This window comes from Zerene cesonia, chromosome Z (assembly GCF_012273895.1).
Source record: "Zerene cesonia ecotype Mississippi chromosome Z, Zerene_cesonia_1.1, whole genome shotgun sequence".
NCBI classification, from domain to species: domain Eukaryota; kingdom Metazoa; phylum Arthropoda; class Insecta; order Lepidoptera; family Pieridae; genus Zerene; species Zerene cesonia.
The window spans coordinates 5183555-5202792 of record NC_052122.1 but is presented as its reverse complement, the minus strand read 5'-3'; the positions used below and the strand labels follow the sequence as shown (position 1 = coordinate 5202792).

The following is a 19238-nucleotide window of genomic DNA, read 5'->3' as shown; positions in this document are numbered from 1 at the left end:
TTATCTATGTCCATGAAGATTTTTATAACTATTTTTCATAATTCTGCTTTCTATAAATTGTAACAAAAAGCACAGTTACGATGAACAGCCTATAAATAAAACAAAACAGTATTAAAATGTATTAATAATACCCCCGGTGTTAAATAATAAAATAGATACTATATCTCTAAATACTGCAACCAGCTTCCTCCAAACTATTCCAACTTCATCGTTTTCCAACAACACAATGTCATTCAAGATAGACTCTCTATAACTTTCTCTGAATACTTTGGTGAACTGCATTGTCCCCTATTTGGCACCTCAATTATAAATAGGTACAATATATATTATATACGGAGACATACGGGAACATTATGTAACTAGGGATGTTGAACTTTCCTTAATTTAAATTGCAGATAATTTATACCTTCGGTTCATTTTTATAATTACATACAACAGTGACCAAATTCTTTAATGAGTGTATAGTTTCAAATTTCTCGATTTTGCTTTACGTAATTTTTACTTTATTTATAGATCGGTAGAATTAAGGTATCAATACGACACTGAGTATAACGGGATACCAGTCGCGAGGTTTGCCGCTCACGAATGGTTTTTAGACAATGACGAGGGTTGCTTCTGTCTAAATGTGACTGGAGGTATCACAAGGGAGAACGGGTGTCTCCTGAAAGGCGCCATGGAGCTGTACAGTTGTGTTGGTGAGTACATTCTGACCCCTAAATAACGTGGAGGCTAATTATATTAACCGCTCGAAAAAACCGTCCAGCTAGGCCACGCCACCCATTTGTTCGTTGTTCGCCACTTCCGCGTCTTGTACCTCGCATATTTTCGAATACAAATATTTCGCTCTTCTTAATCAGCTCGACTACACTTCTGAGGCTTCTTTTAGCCATCTCAAGAAACTCCAATGTAAACACAGCCTTAAATTTGTAAATTTGAAGCCCAATCAATGTCTGTCAATATCATAAGCCAATGAAGGATCGTTCATGGTATCGATGAGCAGAAGCTGCGATACGTCGTCCTAGCCGTCGTGATATCGTATTGAGAACAATTGATGCATGAAATGATAATCAAATATAAAGTGATGTCTGTACATCATGCTTACTTAGTAAATTAAAAAAGAATTAAATTTGTGCAGAACTCGTATTTTACCTATTAAACTTTTTGTTTAAAATGAGCAACCAATTAATTTGGTTTTTTTTAGACTTCCGCTATAGAAATTTGTATCTACTTCTAATCGGATAGAGCTGAGAAATCGTCGACAAATTCAAATCATTTTTGCTTGCCAGGAAAGGTATACATAAATAATATTAAACGAGTATGATATTAAAAACTTGGCAATTAAACTCAAATTAATCTCACTAAAACCGCTTTAAAATTCGAGATCGACCTTGAATAAGTTCATTAATTAACATGTAAAAGCGATATAATATGAGTGACTATGTAAACCCTATCTTACCTTTTCTTATGGTGAATATTACTTAGTTTTTTAATTCAGTTAAAAGTAAACAAGATATTAACAAGATTTTGGATTTTATTGACATCCCCAGGTATTGTGTGGGAAATCATCCAACTGCCGAATATATAGAGTAACATACACAAAAAATACATTCAAACGAATCTTGAACCTCCTCCTTGTGTTTTGGAAGTTGGTAAAAAACTTAAAAATAATATCTACCAAAAAGCTTTCACCTTATCAATGCAATTCATTTGCACGTGAACATTTCACGGTGATATATAGATATGTGGAAATGAGTTCCAATCGCAATCAATCGTGCTTCAATTATAGTTTGTTGAATTACTCGACTAGTTACCTCACTATCAACCATCGAAACAATTTTATTGTGCCTACTCATGCATCTGGAGAAAAGATAAAAGGATAATGTGCTAGATTTATCCTTAACTTTATCGTGTTATTGATCGTTGTAACAAAGCTATACACAGATTACCAATTTATGTATATACTATAGTTTAACAAAACTAACAAGGCATACATTATCTACGTACGGTTTTCGGTCAATTAAATACAAAAAGTACACAATCAGCGTGAAAACACGTCCTAGCTAGAAGTTTACTCAAACTGAGGTTATAATGTAATGGATAGACTCTATGATGTTTTTGTTACTGTCACAATATAATTCCGTTCTTTATTGATCTCATTTGAATTCATTTAAATAACTATTATTTTTGGGTCACTTTAAGAGAGGTTATTTCTTTGATTAGAATTTTGATAATCACATATAAGGACGGCTTAAAGTCAATAAGTATGGATATAGGACTGTGTACCTTGTTGTTTATGCTAGAAGCGTACGGTCCGTAATATGTGTATTGTCATGCATTGTATGGTGTATTAGGTAGCATTAGTCTCCATTTTCATCTAAATAATTTCAGTAACTACAGCAACGCTCCGCTCTAGTTTATCTATATTACTCAAAACGTTCAGAATATTAGTTAATTAATTTGAAAGGTATCTTGTTGCAACTTTTATTAAATAAGAATATTACCTTTCTATGTTGTTACAAAATGGTATAACTTATTATAAAGTGAGATATGATATTGAAGTGGTCATTATTGTTTCTGGTTCAATAAATTTATTTAGCAAATATCCCACTCAATACCCATGTTGTTGGTCAATTGAATGTTTGTTATATTTTCGTAAAATAAATTTAATGCTGGAGTTATTGTTGGTTGCTAGCACATCATTGAATAGATAGGTAAGAGGATTTATGCAGCGCGGGTGTAATCCGTTTGAAGTACTTTCGATACAGATCATAATATAAATAGTAAATCCGATTCTGCTTTTAATGAAATGTATTTTATATAGAATTCGAAACGTTTGGTAATATTGTATGCTTATATCGGATGCTAAATAGGTATTAAGTTGTTTATAACTATAATTATACTTTTATTTTATAATATTATATGGTTTTTGGTGTAACAATTATTTATGTGGTTCGCCTGATGTTAACAGAACACCACCGTTCGTCGCCCGATTTAATAAGGGACAAGTGATTAAAGGATAGGATTATCTACAGGAATAAAAGAACGTATTAGGAATGGTGAGAAAACGGATCGGACCTCCAGCTCGCCCACTCACCATACAAAACATAGAAGTATTCACATGTTACTATTTCATTTTAAGGTGTAGTATCTGTCCCGGTTCGAGCTGGCCGAACTCAGGCCGAAGCGTGCTCGACCCTCACATTAAAGAAAACAATAACTGTTCAAGGAATTACCTACATAATATCTGGTTTATGAATTCTAAATAATGTATTTCGCAAATTGAAGTAGGTTTACATGTTGAGAAATGGTATTCGTAAGTTTAATTATATTTATAAAGATAACGCCTTTTGAATATAAAACAAACAGGAGACAAAGGATCCCTATTTAATATCTAGTGCACGTTATTAGCAAGGTCTTTTGTGTCCTGTCTACGTTCATTGGAGAATGATAAAGGATTAATAGTACATTTAAATCATAAAGCAAATATGTAATACGCCGTTATTAAATTAAATCAAATACGTAAGTGCCAACAACGAATTTCTCTTACCTTTTATATGAAAATTTTCGATATTTGCAATATGAAATTGGAGAAGTGATTTACGAATTTATAAATGTAGTTCCGGATTAATATCGTTAAAACGCAATTTTGTAGATTTTAAATAAATTACATTGTTGAAAGGTCCTCGGGATAAAATTACCAACGCATAAGAGTAGTAACTATGAGCCTTTGCACGGGGCTTTTTAAAAATAAATTTACAAAATTTATAAGGTAAGGTAAGAATTCCGTAGGTAGGTAAGGTAGATGCTCGATGATTTTCTAAGCTGCTATATCCTGAAGAGCTTTGTATTCAGCACAACAATAAGCTTTGTATTCTATGCTTATTAAATTCAAATCCCTGCTTTTATTTAAAATTATTAAATGAGAAAACTTTTTTCTTTCTTTCATTTCAATTTTCGTATTTGAATTTAATCTATTATTTGTTAATATATAGTATGTATAGCATTTATAATTGAAATAATATTCGTTTTGAACCACACGGTTTACACCACGGGTGAGTAAGCGGAGTAAGCCACGGGCGAAATGTTAGTCTAATAAAAAATAATAATCTTTAACGGCGCAATCTAAATTCTTTAGACTATGTTAAACCGATTTCAAGTATCTAGTTCATTGTAAAATAAAAATATCAATATACTCAATTCTAACTCAAAATCATTAGCCTTTTTACATTGTTAATATGACCTTGAACTATGATTAAAAATAAAAACAAGAATAGCTAATTATGCAAATATTAATTAATAAATTTAATGTCCTGAATAGTTGAATAATAAAGTAGTATTTCAGTAATATCCTTATGTAAAAATTTTGATGTGGTTCAGGTTTTCGTTTATACCTGGTTTATTTTCCATTACACTTCGTAGTTATTATTTACACAATTTTATGAAGTCTACCTTTCTCTTCTATTGTACACGTGAACGTTATGAAGTAAATATATAAGTATATCTTAACATGAGTTCATTGTGTCTGACAGAAATTATTTATTTTATTTACTAGTAGGTAGCTAAATTTCTATTTACTTGATGCAGCATCGCGCTAGTAATCATCAGACTAGCATAACTTTAATACAATGATCTTATTACTACTTTTCCACAGGTTTTGTTGACTAGGTTGTATCCGACTCGCACTTGTCTCTTTTAACAAATATAGTTGAAACAACTCAATAACAAACACACGCTTTAATGATGGAATCAATTAAATTATCTCACTTGCTTTTATACAACGAAATTATTTCGTTCTGGCGATTCTAAGCTAATGAAGTTGTTATTGTCACCGAATTTAATAGGATCGAAAATAGTCTAAAGGAGTCGGTTACATAAAATTACAAGCATACAGGTGAAGCTAACAAAATCGTGTTAAAAACTGAACCCACTGCGCGTCACCCGACACATACTTGACCGATATTTTATAGTATTGGTAAATAAAAATAGTAAATACTGCATAAAATCTTTCTGTATATATTTCACATAAAGTACCAAAAGCCATAACATACTCGGAAATAAACACGTTTCGTTATACGTAGGTGCGTTAACTGCTGTGTACCGATTGATAGTGTACAACTTAATAAACACGGGTTTTACAGTGAATATCCTTTGTGTCGCTGTGTTATTTGCTGTTTGCACTGTTGGCAAACATCAACTTCGTTATGGCTCTGGATTGTTGACCCTTTCATACATTTTTCAGCCCCGACGATTTTCAATAATATAATGACTTTTATAAGCAACAATAGCCTGGATTTTTTCAATCACTATGCCTCTTTTACTTGTACTAAAATAAAAAGGTAACATTTAACATTTTTTTAAAGTTTTGCTTATGTTCTGTAAATCCTTAATAATGATGAAATTAGCTCTTTTTATTCAAACTAGAAGCAGTAGCGTAGCCTGGTTATATCTATGAACAATAAATTTGTATCAAACTTTGCATTAAGTAATAACTCGGATAACATAATACTAAACTAGTCGTAATACCTAATGTTACTAAATACAAAGCACATATTTAATGAACTTATTTAAAACAACGAATTGAAAATCTGATGTTAAAATTATATATTATTATTATATATCTGAGGTTAATATATATATTACTATTAAATTATATAGTTATAAATATTATGATTTCGACACTACGCCCCATCAAGAAACAAAAATTAACGTTTTATTTAATATGAACATCCAAAAAGATTTCAAGTTTATTTTTAAGATTTACTTCAAGTATCTCTTAATAAATACGAATGTCAAAGGGCCCAACTTTCCTAACCTATGCAGAGGCTAAAACGGCGCTGTTTATAGCTGCACTTTAGTCTAGTCTATACAATATATCGAATAAATGAATCGATCGTGTCTAATTTAATAAATTGCCGCAACCGAGACGTATTTAAACTCGAGTTGTAAAATGATCGATTGACTTAGCAGCAAATGGTTAATGTCTTTAAGTTGACCTGTTAGGTGTAGAAACTTAAATTCTCATTTATGTTTTTTTTTCTATTTGGATTAATAAAACTAACGTCTATAGATTATTTCCTTTTTTCCTTTTTATGAGTTCTTCGGAATTTAGAGAAAACGTCTTTGGTATTCATACATATAAATTTTATCTATGTATGTTTTGTTAGGCGACTTTCCTTCAAGGTTAATTTAATTAGCACTTCGACCTTGTCGTTCTTTCGAGAGTACTCCCCCTATGCAGATGAAGTTATTTATCATTGCTCCAAAATGTATGGCACTTTAATCAGCTGCAGTTGATGTTACCGTAAGCATGCGGGCCTGACATAAAATGGGCGCGGGCGCGCGGCGGGAGACCACAAGTAAAAAAGCGCGCACTCGGTTATGGTACGCAAACGCAAGTTGAAATGTTTGGCGTCGCGTTGTTGACTAGCGCGCTTCTTGCGTTGGCCACTGCACGTATTTACGATCGCTGCGAACTCGCACGAGACTTGCAAACACTCGGTGTTGACAAGGATCATCTCGCTACATGGGTGTGTATCGCTTTCCATGAATCGCGTTTCGACACCGCCGCCCGCAATCCGCACAGTGGTGATCATGGATTATTACAAATAAGTGAATTATATTGGTGTGGCCCTGGAAAAGCATGCGGAGCACCCTGCTCTGCGTTCCGAGACGATGACATTTCAGACGATGTAGAATGTGCTCAACAAATATATAAAGAACACACACGGTTACAAGGAGACGGTTTTCTGGCTTGGGTAGTTTACCCACACCATTGCAGACACAATACCAAAAAATATCTTGCTGATTGTGATAGCCATTTAAAAGATGTTTCTTACAAGCTTGACGTCGATCGAGGGCGAGCGTTAAAGACACGTCATCGAATACAAGAAAATAACAATGAATCCGTTCCCTACTACAAAAAATTCCCCAACATCGACGATCTTAAACCGCCATACATTGCTATTAATACCCTTTTAAGAGGAAAGTTCGAGGAATCAGAAAGAGAGAGAGAAGGAGAAAATATTAAAAATGTTGTTAATAATAATAATTATTATGTTTATAATGAAAATAATAAACGTCCATTCGAGTGGTTAAATAATAAATTATTTGTCACAGACACTGTGAAAATTCCTTTAACAAGAATTTACAACATAGATGATCTCAAGCCGCCAGTATTTGATGGAGAAAAAAGGTTTGAAATCAGTGAAGCCCCAGTTTCTCGTACAACGACAATTCGTACCCCTACTACTACTATCGATCCTGCATTAAAGGATATAAAGCCACCGAATCCAAGAAGAATAGAATCAAATCAATTCCGATGCCGAAAAAAGATGTCCTCCAGCAATAATAACGAAAATAACAGCGTTAGGAATTTACAAGTGCCTTATAAACATGTTCATCGATTTCCAAATATTACAACAACTTCTATACCAACAACCACGACGACTCAACGGCCTACATACACAATACAGGCATATTCACAATCCTCGATAAGTCAAAATCGAACCGCTCCTGTATCGAACAAGAAAGAAGACTCACCGAGACAAATCAATAATTCAAAAAATATTCGCCAAGAAACTGTATTCGTGCCTCTCTCAAGAACAGGAATCCCCTCAAACAAATCTACGAGTTACGCAACACGTCAAGAATTTGATATCTCAACAACAACAATGTCACCAGTTTCTTCGCCTGTAAGGAGTTTCACCTTGGTAAATTCGGGTTCATATCCGACAGGTACAACAAAACCTGTAACATTTCACCATATAAGTCAAAACGGCAATTTTAATATTTGGCAAGTACCAAGTTCAACACCGGAAAATCTTCAATCTCGCTTGAAAACCACTACTCTGGATTCAGGATTTACAGCGACAACAAAGGCAAAATTACCCGTCACATTGTCACCTTTTACCACCCCACAGCCACACACGTGGCTAAATCGTCAATATAAACATCAACAAGAACATGAACTGAGCACTGTAACACCTCGACCAACACGACCATGGGTGACATATACTCCCAGATCTAAAGGCGACTCCAGTAGTTCAATTCAGATAGAATCGACCACAGCCAGATCTACAGCATCTTCCCCGACAACAATTACAAAACCGAACATACTTCCAAGTCAACAAGTTCGTACTACCGCAACAGAAAGAACGACGACTACCACTCAATCAATATTTGACCTCTATTTAAAGCCTACAAAACGGCCCAACATTGTATTCAAATTTCCTGAATTCAAAGACAGCCCATTCAAACTACGAATATTTTCTGGAGGAACCACAACACCTTCGCCGTCGCATTTTAACTCCGGGCTGGTCAGATCCTCCAGTTTTGACGATAAAAACTCAGGCCACAAGATAAGTTGATTGATGAATTTTTAAACCTCATAATTATTTTACAAAAACACTGCCATATTTTATATGCTCACTTTGCATAATTTCCTAGAATTAGACCAAAAAGCATTTATTAATTAGTGTAAAAACATGTTTATTCATAATAATAAAATTTAATGCGTTTATCTTACTCTGATTTTTACTTAAAATATATTCAATAATAGATACTTAATATAATTATGTTGTTTTATCTTCCTAATAGTCTGATGGAAATGAAAATACTAGCTCAGCGAAAACATATTGCAAAGCCTCATGTGTTACTTTAATAACATAATTTTACGCATACGCGGTATCTTGTTATTAAATAATATTTATCTATAGAACAAAATATGTTCTTTATTGTGTTTCTGCTTTTATTTTATACCATTAGTATATTCTTACACAGCGTTTATCTTTAAAATACGCATCACGATTATAATTTTATGTTAATAAAGTAGAATAACGACTTTTAAACAAAAATTAGTTAATAACGTGTTTTAAACAGAAAATAATATGTTGAGCACTTTGTTATTTTAGCCCGACCTTGCAACGAACTCTGAACTTTGTCAGATTTTTGAATAATTTATTTCGAATAATTAATTAAAAATGTCTTATTCGACAAAGATTTTTATCTACTTGATTAGAACCTGCCCGTATAATCAATCATAATATAAACATAGAAAAAACTTGCTGCTGACCTGTTGGTTAATTTCTATTTATTAGATAGGTATCTGTTAATTAAATATTTGAAGCGTTTTTCTCATAATTCAATTAATTACATTTCAATTTACCCTTAATTATATTCACAAGCCTAGTAAGGAAATAAGTAAAAAATACACGCATTTTTAAAGTACAACAACGTGACTGAACTCGTCAAAATAATGTTATTTTTGTAGATATATAGTAGCTCCCATAATAAGCATACTTAATAAAAGCGTATAAGTATTTCCTGACATAAAAAATTTAAGAAGGAGTCGAAGACGTCAGCTTTATTTATTTGATACGTATTACGTGTCCTTTGACACGGGCGATGTTAAATGTTCGCGATTGCAGATGATTATTATTCATAATATAAAGCGTCGGAAAACAACTTGACCATATAGCAACTCATCCCGTCCTACCGGTTGTTTAAGGCCGCTGCTTGACCGACTGAGAAAGATCACGATTGTCGAAGCTCACTGTCACAGGAAAATATTAAACAATTAAAGTATTGATATATGGTGAAAAGAGTACTGGATATTATGTCTAGTTTATATGTAATTCATTCGGATATGAATAAATTAAAGTACTAGAAATGACTTGACAATACCTTTCACTAACTTTATAATAATACTTATCAAATATCAATATTATATTTATTGGACGAATTTTTTTATTAGATCAATAAATACAAGCAAGATATATTTACAAATAGAGCCAATGAAATTTATGAGAGAGAACTGCGATTTTCAATCAACGTAATTAAATGTGTTTCCATTACTTGGAGTACCGCAAACGTTTAAACGGTTTTGTAATGTTGAAATTACGTTTTTGTTTGATACCTTCTGCACAGCTTGAACACATTTTCTCATATTTTAATAAACTCGATGCTTGCGTAGCTTTTGATCCATTAATTTAACTTCAAATTAAAAATACTATATTTTGGATTAATCTTCAGTTCTTAAGTTCAAAAAAAGATTCACAAAATTAACACATTGCGAACGAAATATAAAACCATACAAATATTTATTGGTATAGCTAATTTGATTAGGGACACACTGTATTAACATTACGTATTTTGGAATAACTTTCCGCTCATCATAATTAAAATGCAATTCTGCGAAATGCATTATTAAATGAGAAATTTTCGGTCTTCATTTTGGAACCTATTTAATTACAGTGTCACTATGTTTGCGCAATATACGGTTGAGCAAATATGTAAACGGAAGAAATGTATGTAGTTATATAGCAGATTTTCTTAAAACCTGAACCACTGATCACATAATACTGTCCTTATCCTTACACTAAATTCGTACATTTACGTGTATAATATATAATTGTCTTATTGTTTAACCACATTTGTTACATTAAAATCTAAACTATTACTTTCGAAAACCGTTATAAAATAACATAAGGTACGGCATTTTGCATCCATTAATTTAAAAGTCTTCACACCTAGCGTAACCAATGTACCTACGCAATAACAAATATTGAAGATGTGTGAGCAATTTGTCGCAAATAACATAACTATGCGTAATCAATATCCACATTTAAACAAAAATTAGACAGACACCCGTAACGCAATCAATGTCCAAGGTTGTAATGTTAATGTCAAGGAACTTAATTTTTATCACAACAAGCAATGGTGCCTTCAAATATTTTAAATAGCGGTATAACATATTATGTTAAACGTAAATAGTAAATATCTGTAGATATCTCCAAAACCTCAAACACGTAACAGCGTATGGTTAATTGAAATTAATAGTAAATTATAACTAACATTTAAACTGAAATCAAGTAATTAAGCGTAATAGCTTTGTTGATAGATACTCTTATTAATAGATACACCATCATACTTTGATAATGTTAAAACAGTTCAAAACTGTATTATTAGTTTCCCGGAAATCAAAACGCAAATATATTTATCAAAGCAACCCAAAAACTATTTACATGCAGTATGTATATATAATTTGGATTTTCAGTTTGTTTGGAACGCAAATATTCGTTTGAAACTGTATCCTTTGCACCTGGTTGAAATTCGAGGAATACATTTTAATTGTAACTTTTCCATCAGGTGGGGTAGCGGGCAAACATCGGCCCACTGCACCGTTGATAAAAAATAGAGCAAGGCAATGATATTTTTAGTTAGCCCGGCTCAGACAGATGGACCGAAAATCTCTTTAGGCGTAAAACAAATAGTACATTGAAATGTTTCATTTTGTAGGCCTTAGCTGGCGTTTCTCAGAGGATGCCAATTTATTTTTTTTATATGTAAAGAGGGTTGATAGAAACTAGCTAGTATAGAAACTAACATCAAGATTGTGGGGTCGGTCACAGTTGTCCTGTGATCTCTATTTCCTAAACCGGCAAATATGCAGAAAATTTATGCCACTTTTTTGTAGCAAATTGAACACTTTGCAGCTTTGTTTCCATTGCTTTTCACATTTTCTGAAAAAAAAAAAAATGAAACCTAGTAATGTGAGAATGGGATTTGTTAATGTTATATTTCGAAACATAGAAATGTCTATTGTATTAAGTATTGATTTGTAAGTATGCAATGTAAGTTATATTTATTCTTTGGTAACACATTAGTAAGTGTCAAACGGTTGACGATACAAATGAAAAATTTATCGCATCGATCGGAGTACCTACGTACTATTAATAACGCCACCACGGTAAATTAAATAAATTTTTAAAACGAAATGGTATCTTTAGTAGAGGAGCCACGCTTCAGCTTCTATTACAGGATAATATTATAGGATAATAGACATTTAAAAAAGCATATTGTACTAACAAGGAAAAGTGTTTCGATATTGATTGATGTTTTTCTAAAATATCAAAACATTTCAATGGAAATTCAATTATTAGGATGAACTTATAATCTTTCACAAGAATGCTAGCACAAACTAAATCCGTGCCATTTACGTTTGACTCATTGAAATATTGAATCTTGTCACAGCTCAATTGTCACTGTACCTACCTTCGCTTCTAGAGCAATTGAATTGTAACAAAATTGTGGTGACATATAAACTAATTGGATTGAATGCATTGTTTTGTCGCACTAATTATGTTTTAATCTCATGCAATTATCTAGAATGAAAATTGCATTTAATCGGTACGAGGGATAATTAAATGTACCCAATAAATTATACCTATTGATATACATATGAAAGAAAAAGATGAATTATTTCACCGGACAGAGACGAGTCATTTTCAGTGCACTTGTAGAAATTATCTAAGACATTTCTATTTGAGTAAATATCATAAGGTACACATTAAAATCTTCTACAGACATTTGGAGCGTGTTGTATGCACCCTTGCACTGCGACGAGACTCTCCACTGAACTTGACCTACTTCGTATTAATGGTGCTTATTGAACTAGTTGGAAATAAACGGTCTTTAGTTTGTTTTTTTACTATTATTTCTTGTGAATGATAAATGTTGTCAAAGCTGTCTAATACTAATTACATCGTTGAATAAATTTTTTGTTCGCAAAATGTAGAACTTTCAAATTGCATATACTTTTGAGTCCATTTTCAAACATAAATCTTATCAAATTTTTGACCGTTACAAATTGCGCTTCAGTCCGCATTTGTCTTTAAACTAATAGTGCGTTTGCAATTTAATTAGTAAGATCTAACGGAATTGCGCGGGTTTCGAAACTGAAGGAAGGTTTAAATAAACGAGCTCCGACGGAGTTTGTACAGCGTTCTCTTTGACAATAAGTTAAAATCACAGGAAGCTCACTTTATAGATTCTACGGAACCATTTAGATAATTTATTTAGGTATTTAAGATTTTCATCACAAATAACAAGCGTTTAAAACATATCAAAGTAAATATAAGTTAATAAGAATATTTTTTATTTTAGCAAATTTAAAGGAAACAAACTACTGCGAGGAAAATGACAGGGTCTGTGCTCGCACTTCTATGTAAATAGAATATGTAGACCTTGAAAATCAATATTTCGTGGTATTGCTGTACTTCAATAAATTTAATATTCAAAAATGTTTTCGATTCTACGAAAGCCAAACCGCATATATTTTCAAATGAGTTTGTTACCACAAATATGTTTATATTATGTTGTTGTAATTCATTGTTTTTCTAATAACACAGGATTAGGTTAGAACCTGAGAAATTATTGTTTTTCTTTAGTTAAAGCCATAGTATAGGTATCTATTCACCAAATATTGAAATAATATATAAGTTAGAATGAAGAACCTTAAATTAATTTTATTATTTACAAGATACGTATTTAAAACTTTACTAAGTGGTCGTTAGTTCTATGTACCTAATAGCAATAACCTAAGTGTGTGGCACGTGTTGTCACTTGTCGATTTAAACGAACCTAGTTTATTTCTTACGTCGAGCAATATTTTTTAAAATTATTTGCTCATTATATATTATTATTTTTATGATCACACATACGTAGATGTGTGATAATGATCATGAGATGTACATTACACATATCTAAGTATGCGATTAATATTCTATATCTTATTTTACGTATATATTTTATATATTTAGGTATTTTTGTCCATGAAGTTATTGAATTCAAACTTATACCAGCAATACATAATCATTTACCATTGTCTATTTATATTTACTTGATATTTATTTGCATTTGATTATTTTAATTTTAGTATTTTCTTGTGTTTGATATTACGCGAGTATTATACATTTAGAAATTGAAAACTTTTTAAGGGATGTTAAACGCGATTTATTCATTATATTATTAACCCGACGTTTAGAACAATTTTAGAACTCATGGGGAGTCTCCCCATGACCACGCTCGCTGTAATAAATATTTTAATTTTTTTTAATATGTAAATGATTAGTATCCCTTTAATTCATCACTTTGTTTAGATATTACATACAGAGACCTTGTAATTCATTTACATTTTTCTGATTTACATAGTATAATTAAGAACAAATAATATTCTTTTACTTTTAGCAATTAATTTATCTAATATCTTATTACGTGTTAGCCTTGTCATAATCATAGTCCTTGTTCTGAGGATGAGTAAAATAATCACTTAATTATGCATTAAAACAACAGAGTATTTACAACTCGGTCTTTATATCGACTCTAGAATGTTCGCTATCGCTTATTAGTGTTAATTGTTGTGTTAAGATCATCAAAGATGCAAATAAATACTGTTCTTGAAGCTCATGCAGTCAACATATGAATATATATATATATATATATATATATATATATATATATATATATATATATATATATATATATATATATTCGCTGTTTGCAGTGCGATCGGTAAATATCTAATGTTGAGTTACGACACATAACACACCTGTGATGCGTTACGTAATTAATAAGTGAAACTTAGGGCCCGCGCGCCGCGAGCCATGTACAATTAATTTCGTCAATCATGAATTCTTCCGGGCTGATAACTGCTAAAAGCGTTTTATTAAAGTATGGTGACAGACAGCTGCAGCTCCGTTGGTGGGTGGAACAGTGGTGACCTTCAAAGTACATAAATATATTTATCATGTGACCAGCTCCCGTGGAAACATCTACAACGAACTGCCTTTTATCTTTCTTCAAAATAATAGATAAACGGTAATCTGACTAATTTTCAAACCGTTTGGAATAGCTGAAAAAAATTGTCTGTGAACTAAAAGTAATCTGCTAAGACTCACCAGCGGAGCTGCAGCCACTAGGTATCACAATCATACATACAAAACACTAGTGTTTCTTCTTTATAATATTAGCTTAGATTTGTTATTCCTTTTAAGATACGATAAGCCGCTATGAAAATCAGAATCCACCTCAAAAAAAATCATGTTTTTCAATATGTCGAACGTTCTAATAAAAAAACAATTTCACGTTAAAAAAGGTAATTCCCAAAGAATATTTAAAGAGCGAACCCTTGGTGCATTTACCATGCTTATACAATATACGTACATACCATACCTTTATACATATGCCTACTTCCCAAGGTGGAAACGGTCCTAATCTCGAGTCTCGAGCTCTCTTAATCAAAGTGTTTGAATTTTAATGAGTGCCATTAGTCGCAATGGTTTTTGCAAATAACAAATCGACTGTCAAAAAAAGCATTAACTGAACCATTAAGATGCAATAGACAATATTTTGATAGGCACAAAAATAATTGCGCGTTACTGAGAATTTATCTCCGTTAATTACCTGCTCGAGTGCTTACGTTACCGTACCTTTAATTTCAGGTGCTCTGTTGGTCCTGTCATATCCGCATTTCCTGTTTGCAGACTTCGCATATAGAAACGGCGTTTTAGGAATGCATCCGAATTTAGAAGAACACAGAATATATGCTGATTTGGACCCCGTATGTGATTAAATATCTAACCTTAAAGTTATTTTCTCTTATTGAAATGAAATTTTAAAGTTATATTGATTGATTGAGTAATTAATCGCATATTCAACAATTGACATCATCTAATTTTTCGTAAGACCTCCGAATCTCCGTATGGATGACGTCATTTGGCGCTTATGACATTTTAGAACGAGATGATTTTTAAACTCATAAAGATTAATGACAATCTAGATATTTTTAAAAATACAGGTACACTATAATTTGTGACGTGGTTTTAATTAAAATTAGGATAAGACAAAATTGCAATATTACAAGCTGACCGTAATATTCGAGTTTTAAGTAGTATAGTATTATGTTATCTGTGGTTTTCAGTTTTTAAATTATCAAAATGAAGTGAGTGTAGCGTATTAATCATACCTATTTTGTTTTTAGTACACAGGAACAGTCGTCAGGGGATACAAAAGGGCACAGTTTAACATATTTATACGACCGGTAACATCAATTAGTGCAACGAACAATCTACGCCTTACGCTCACTCCTGCGTTTTGGGTGGAAGAGGTAAGATTGCGAATGATCATTAGCGAATAAAATTACCGATATCAACTACAATTTCCGCATCGACGAGATGAGCGGGTAATCATTTCAAATAACACTGCTGGATTGAATTTCCAGACTATATTGATAGCTCTCGAGACTGTTAATAATTAGCGTGAAATGCAACTGCGTCGTAGATGTGACTGTAGCTTCACTAATTGTCATTTCTAATCGACGGATTTACATAAAAGGCATTAATAAATTAAGTTCTTAATAGGTATTACAATGTATCCAAATACAATAAAATTAAATTTAACGTAAGTAAATCGTAGAGCTGTTAATAGATACTTTTACTATTTCTTAGTAGAAAGTTGAATATTTGTTCTGTTGTGTTAATAAGTTAATATTACCTACCATTTTTAATTTGTTCTATTAATTTATATTTATTTTTCACAGGGTATGTCATTGCCAGACGAGTATGCGGATATAATAAAAAACAGATTGCTCAGATCCTTAAACCTACTTAGTATATTTATACCTCTCATTATATCTCTATGCGCTATCCTCACTGTGGTCGGCTTGGTTGTTATTGTATGGTCGAAAAGACGGGAGAGAACCGACGTTGTAGCAACATCATCATGAGAAGTTGTAAATAGTGTAATTTAATTACGGAATAAACGGGGCCTTTGAAATAAATTTTATTTAAGTAAATCTAAATGTACTTTTATATTGTGTAATTACATATATTTATTTATAAATAGTTTAAATTGTTAATTGAGTCTTATTCAATTGATCCCCATTATAATAATATCGTATTGTATGACAATAACTACCGCAAATTCAACGGCGAGTGAAGCAGATACGCCTATATTCTCACGTAGGTACAATCCAATTGTTCCATAACAAACGGTGACCCAATTTAGATATCAAATTAGCAATGCTTATAATTTGCGGAGTCCAGCTATTGAAAACTAATTACTTGGAGCACGTGTAAAACCTTTATTGCGTGTTTAATAGATTTTCATACCGTCTCACGTTCTCATTCTTTAGACAGCGCATTGTAATACTACAATGTGTTGCAGTTGTTTGATAAAACAATAATCTTCTTATACCCTCTTACATATATCTCAATTAGCTTTATTTTATTTTTTTAAGTACTAAGGTACCAAAGGTTTTCGGTAAATATATTTCTATTTTAAAAAGGATTCGATACTAATATTCAATAAATCTTGTGTGTCGAAGAATAGTTAAAACTGGTTTACAATCACAACGCGTTTTCCCTAGTTAGAACTAGTTGGAACTAAACGCCTTTAGTGGCCTTTCAAGGAGTCCCTTTGAGTAATCACTCGGTGTTTAAATAATTCCTCCAATTAACCAAACATGAAATTATATATGAAGCCAACCATGTATTGTACGGTTTATTTCAATTACGAGGAAAATAAAGACCATGCCTCCCTTACCACTAGGTACTTTGGAATCATGCCCTTGCTAGATTTTTTTTTCGTATGAATTTTTTATCGAATTATTTGAATGCTCAGCAAAGGAAGCATGGGTTAGCAATAAATATAAATAAAAATATGTGTTAAAGGCACAACTTGGCATGACTTATCACATGGTAAAGTAGTCTCGCTTAGGGGTGGAATTTGCAAATACAAACGTCAAACTGTATAGAATGTCTTTGTTTCGATTTTATTACTTACATACGTTTATATTCATCTTTTGTTGTAAATTAGGTAGTAGGACTAGTCATGGGCGTGCCCTAGTTGGTAAAAATGGAGTAGGCACCCGAATGTTGGCCCGGTAACGGGCCGCCGCACGATAAATCTGATGAAAATACGCATTTATATATCCACTTGAGAATGCTTACTGCACAGAAATATTAACAAAAATTATTATTAGATATCATTGCTTTCTCTTGTATTATCTTGCATTGTTATCTTGAGGCAATTTAAAGCAGGCTTGGGGTAGTTTCAACACAGAATAAAGAAGAGACTGAGAGAGATTTCAACATTTCTAATCATAGCTACAAATGGAGCAGCGAGTTATTGTATTACAACTATGAACCCATTTACAGTTTCACCTCTTCGTTGAATAGGTAGGTACTGGCTATTCAGGTATGGCATTTATATTATATTTCAAAGCATCAACTCATGTTATGCCAAGTTATATTGGAATCCATTCTATAGTGTCAGCATTATATGCGGTCAAGAAATAGACAGATAGAGCGAAAAGGTTTTTTCAAAAATATGCATCTTCAATGTACAGTATAATGAGTAGGAAAATACAAATGTGTAATTACACATCTTTAAGCTGCTGATCTAGATTATTGATTTTTGCCCTTCTCCAAAAAGTTGCTGGGTACCTACGCCAGTAGCTGTAGCGTAGCCTGAATATGTTTTGTATTGTTAGTTTAGGTATTATAATTCTTAGGTATTAAATTTTAAGCGCATATTTTTATTTTATTAGCTTACTCAAAACTTACTGAAGTATAAACTTAACAGTTTCATAAACATGGGATAGATTTTAGAAGGCTTAGTAAGTTTCGAGTATTGTGTTGCACAGATTTCCGCCGCCTGGACATTCGATGTCCCTTCTGAAACTGGGTCCCGTAACCTAAGCGTACCCTATTACTAAAACCACACTGTCCGTTTGTTTGTTACCAGGCTGAATCTCAGTATATATGTGTGCTATTTCGATCATCTAAGTATTTTATACTGTGGTGTTATTTTTATATTGTGGATATCCAACAGGAATAGTAACTATGCGGGAAAAATCTCTATCTTTTTATTTGACTACGCGAAAAGTTGCGGGCGAAAAGGTGATTAAAAAATAATATTTATTGCTTTATCTTAGATTAATTGGATTAAACTAAGGTCTAAATTAATTTTCAAGAATCCGATCCTATTCTTAGTTGTATCGCATTTTTGAAGTGAAACTTCTTTAGAATCGTTGTGATTTCAAACCTGATGCAACGGAAAAACGACAGGTAAGAGACACAAGTTCAAAAATGTGTAGAATGAAGCCGGCAAAGAATGAGACAGAAATATACATACTATTTTATATATATTCATCTCATTCTTTTGTCGATTTACTGATGTTTCACTTCTATCATGTGTGAATCGCACACTTTTTTTTTAGTTTTGACGCCCTTTCAGCTCTGGTGAAATTTATGAGTTTCCTGTGTAAGTACTTACGTTTATGTAAGTTAATTTTATTTACGACTACCTAACACTCTAGTATTTACAAAAAAAAATGTATGTAAATATGGCTTGACCATATTTCAGTGAAAAATCATATCTTACTAATTTTATATTCATTT

General features: G+C 32.2%; 2 protein-coding genes across 2 annotated transcripts in view; both read left to right on the top strand.

Annotated features, from left to right (window-relative positions):
• Positions 1–16602, top strand: part of LOC119835522 (sensory neuron membrane protein 2-like) — a 29809-nt gene extending 13207 nt beyond the window's left edge. The window contains exons 6-9 of the mRNA XM_038360406.1: positions 514–695; positions 15279–15397; positions 15818–15943; positions 16376–16602. Coding sequence (XP_038216334.1) covers positions 514–695; positions 15279–15397; positions 15818–15943; positions 16376–16561 — 613 coding nt within the window. The 3' untranslated portion in view covers positions 16562–16602. The remainder of the gene's footprint in view (positions 1–513; positions 696–15278; positions 15398–15817; positions 15944–16375) is intronic.
• LOC119835521 lies at positions 6349–8523 on the top strand. The gene has a single exon (XM_038360405.1). The coding sequence runs from the start codon at positions 6402–6404 to the stop codon at positions 8364–8366; it is 1965 nt and encodes a 654-aa protein (XP_038216333.1). The 5' UTR covers positions 6349–6401; the 3' UTR covers positions 8367–8523.
• Positions 16603–19238: the final 2636 nt, after the last annotated feature.

Coding starts and splice junctions, on each gene's coding strand:
- LOC119835521 (XM_038360405.1), top strand. CDS start 6,402: ATGTTTGGCGTCGCGTTGTTGACTAGCGCGCTTCTTGCGTTGGCCACT.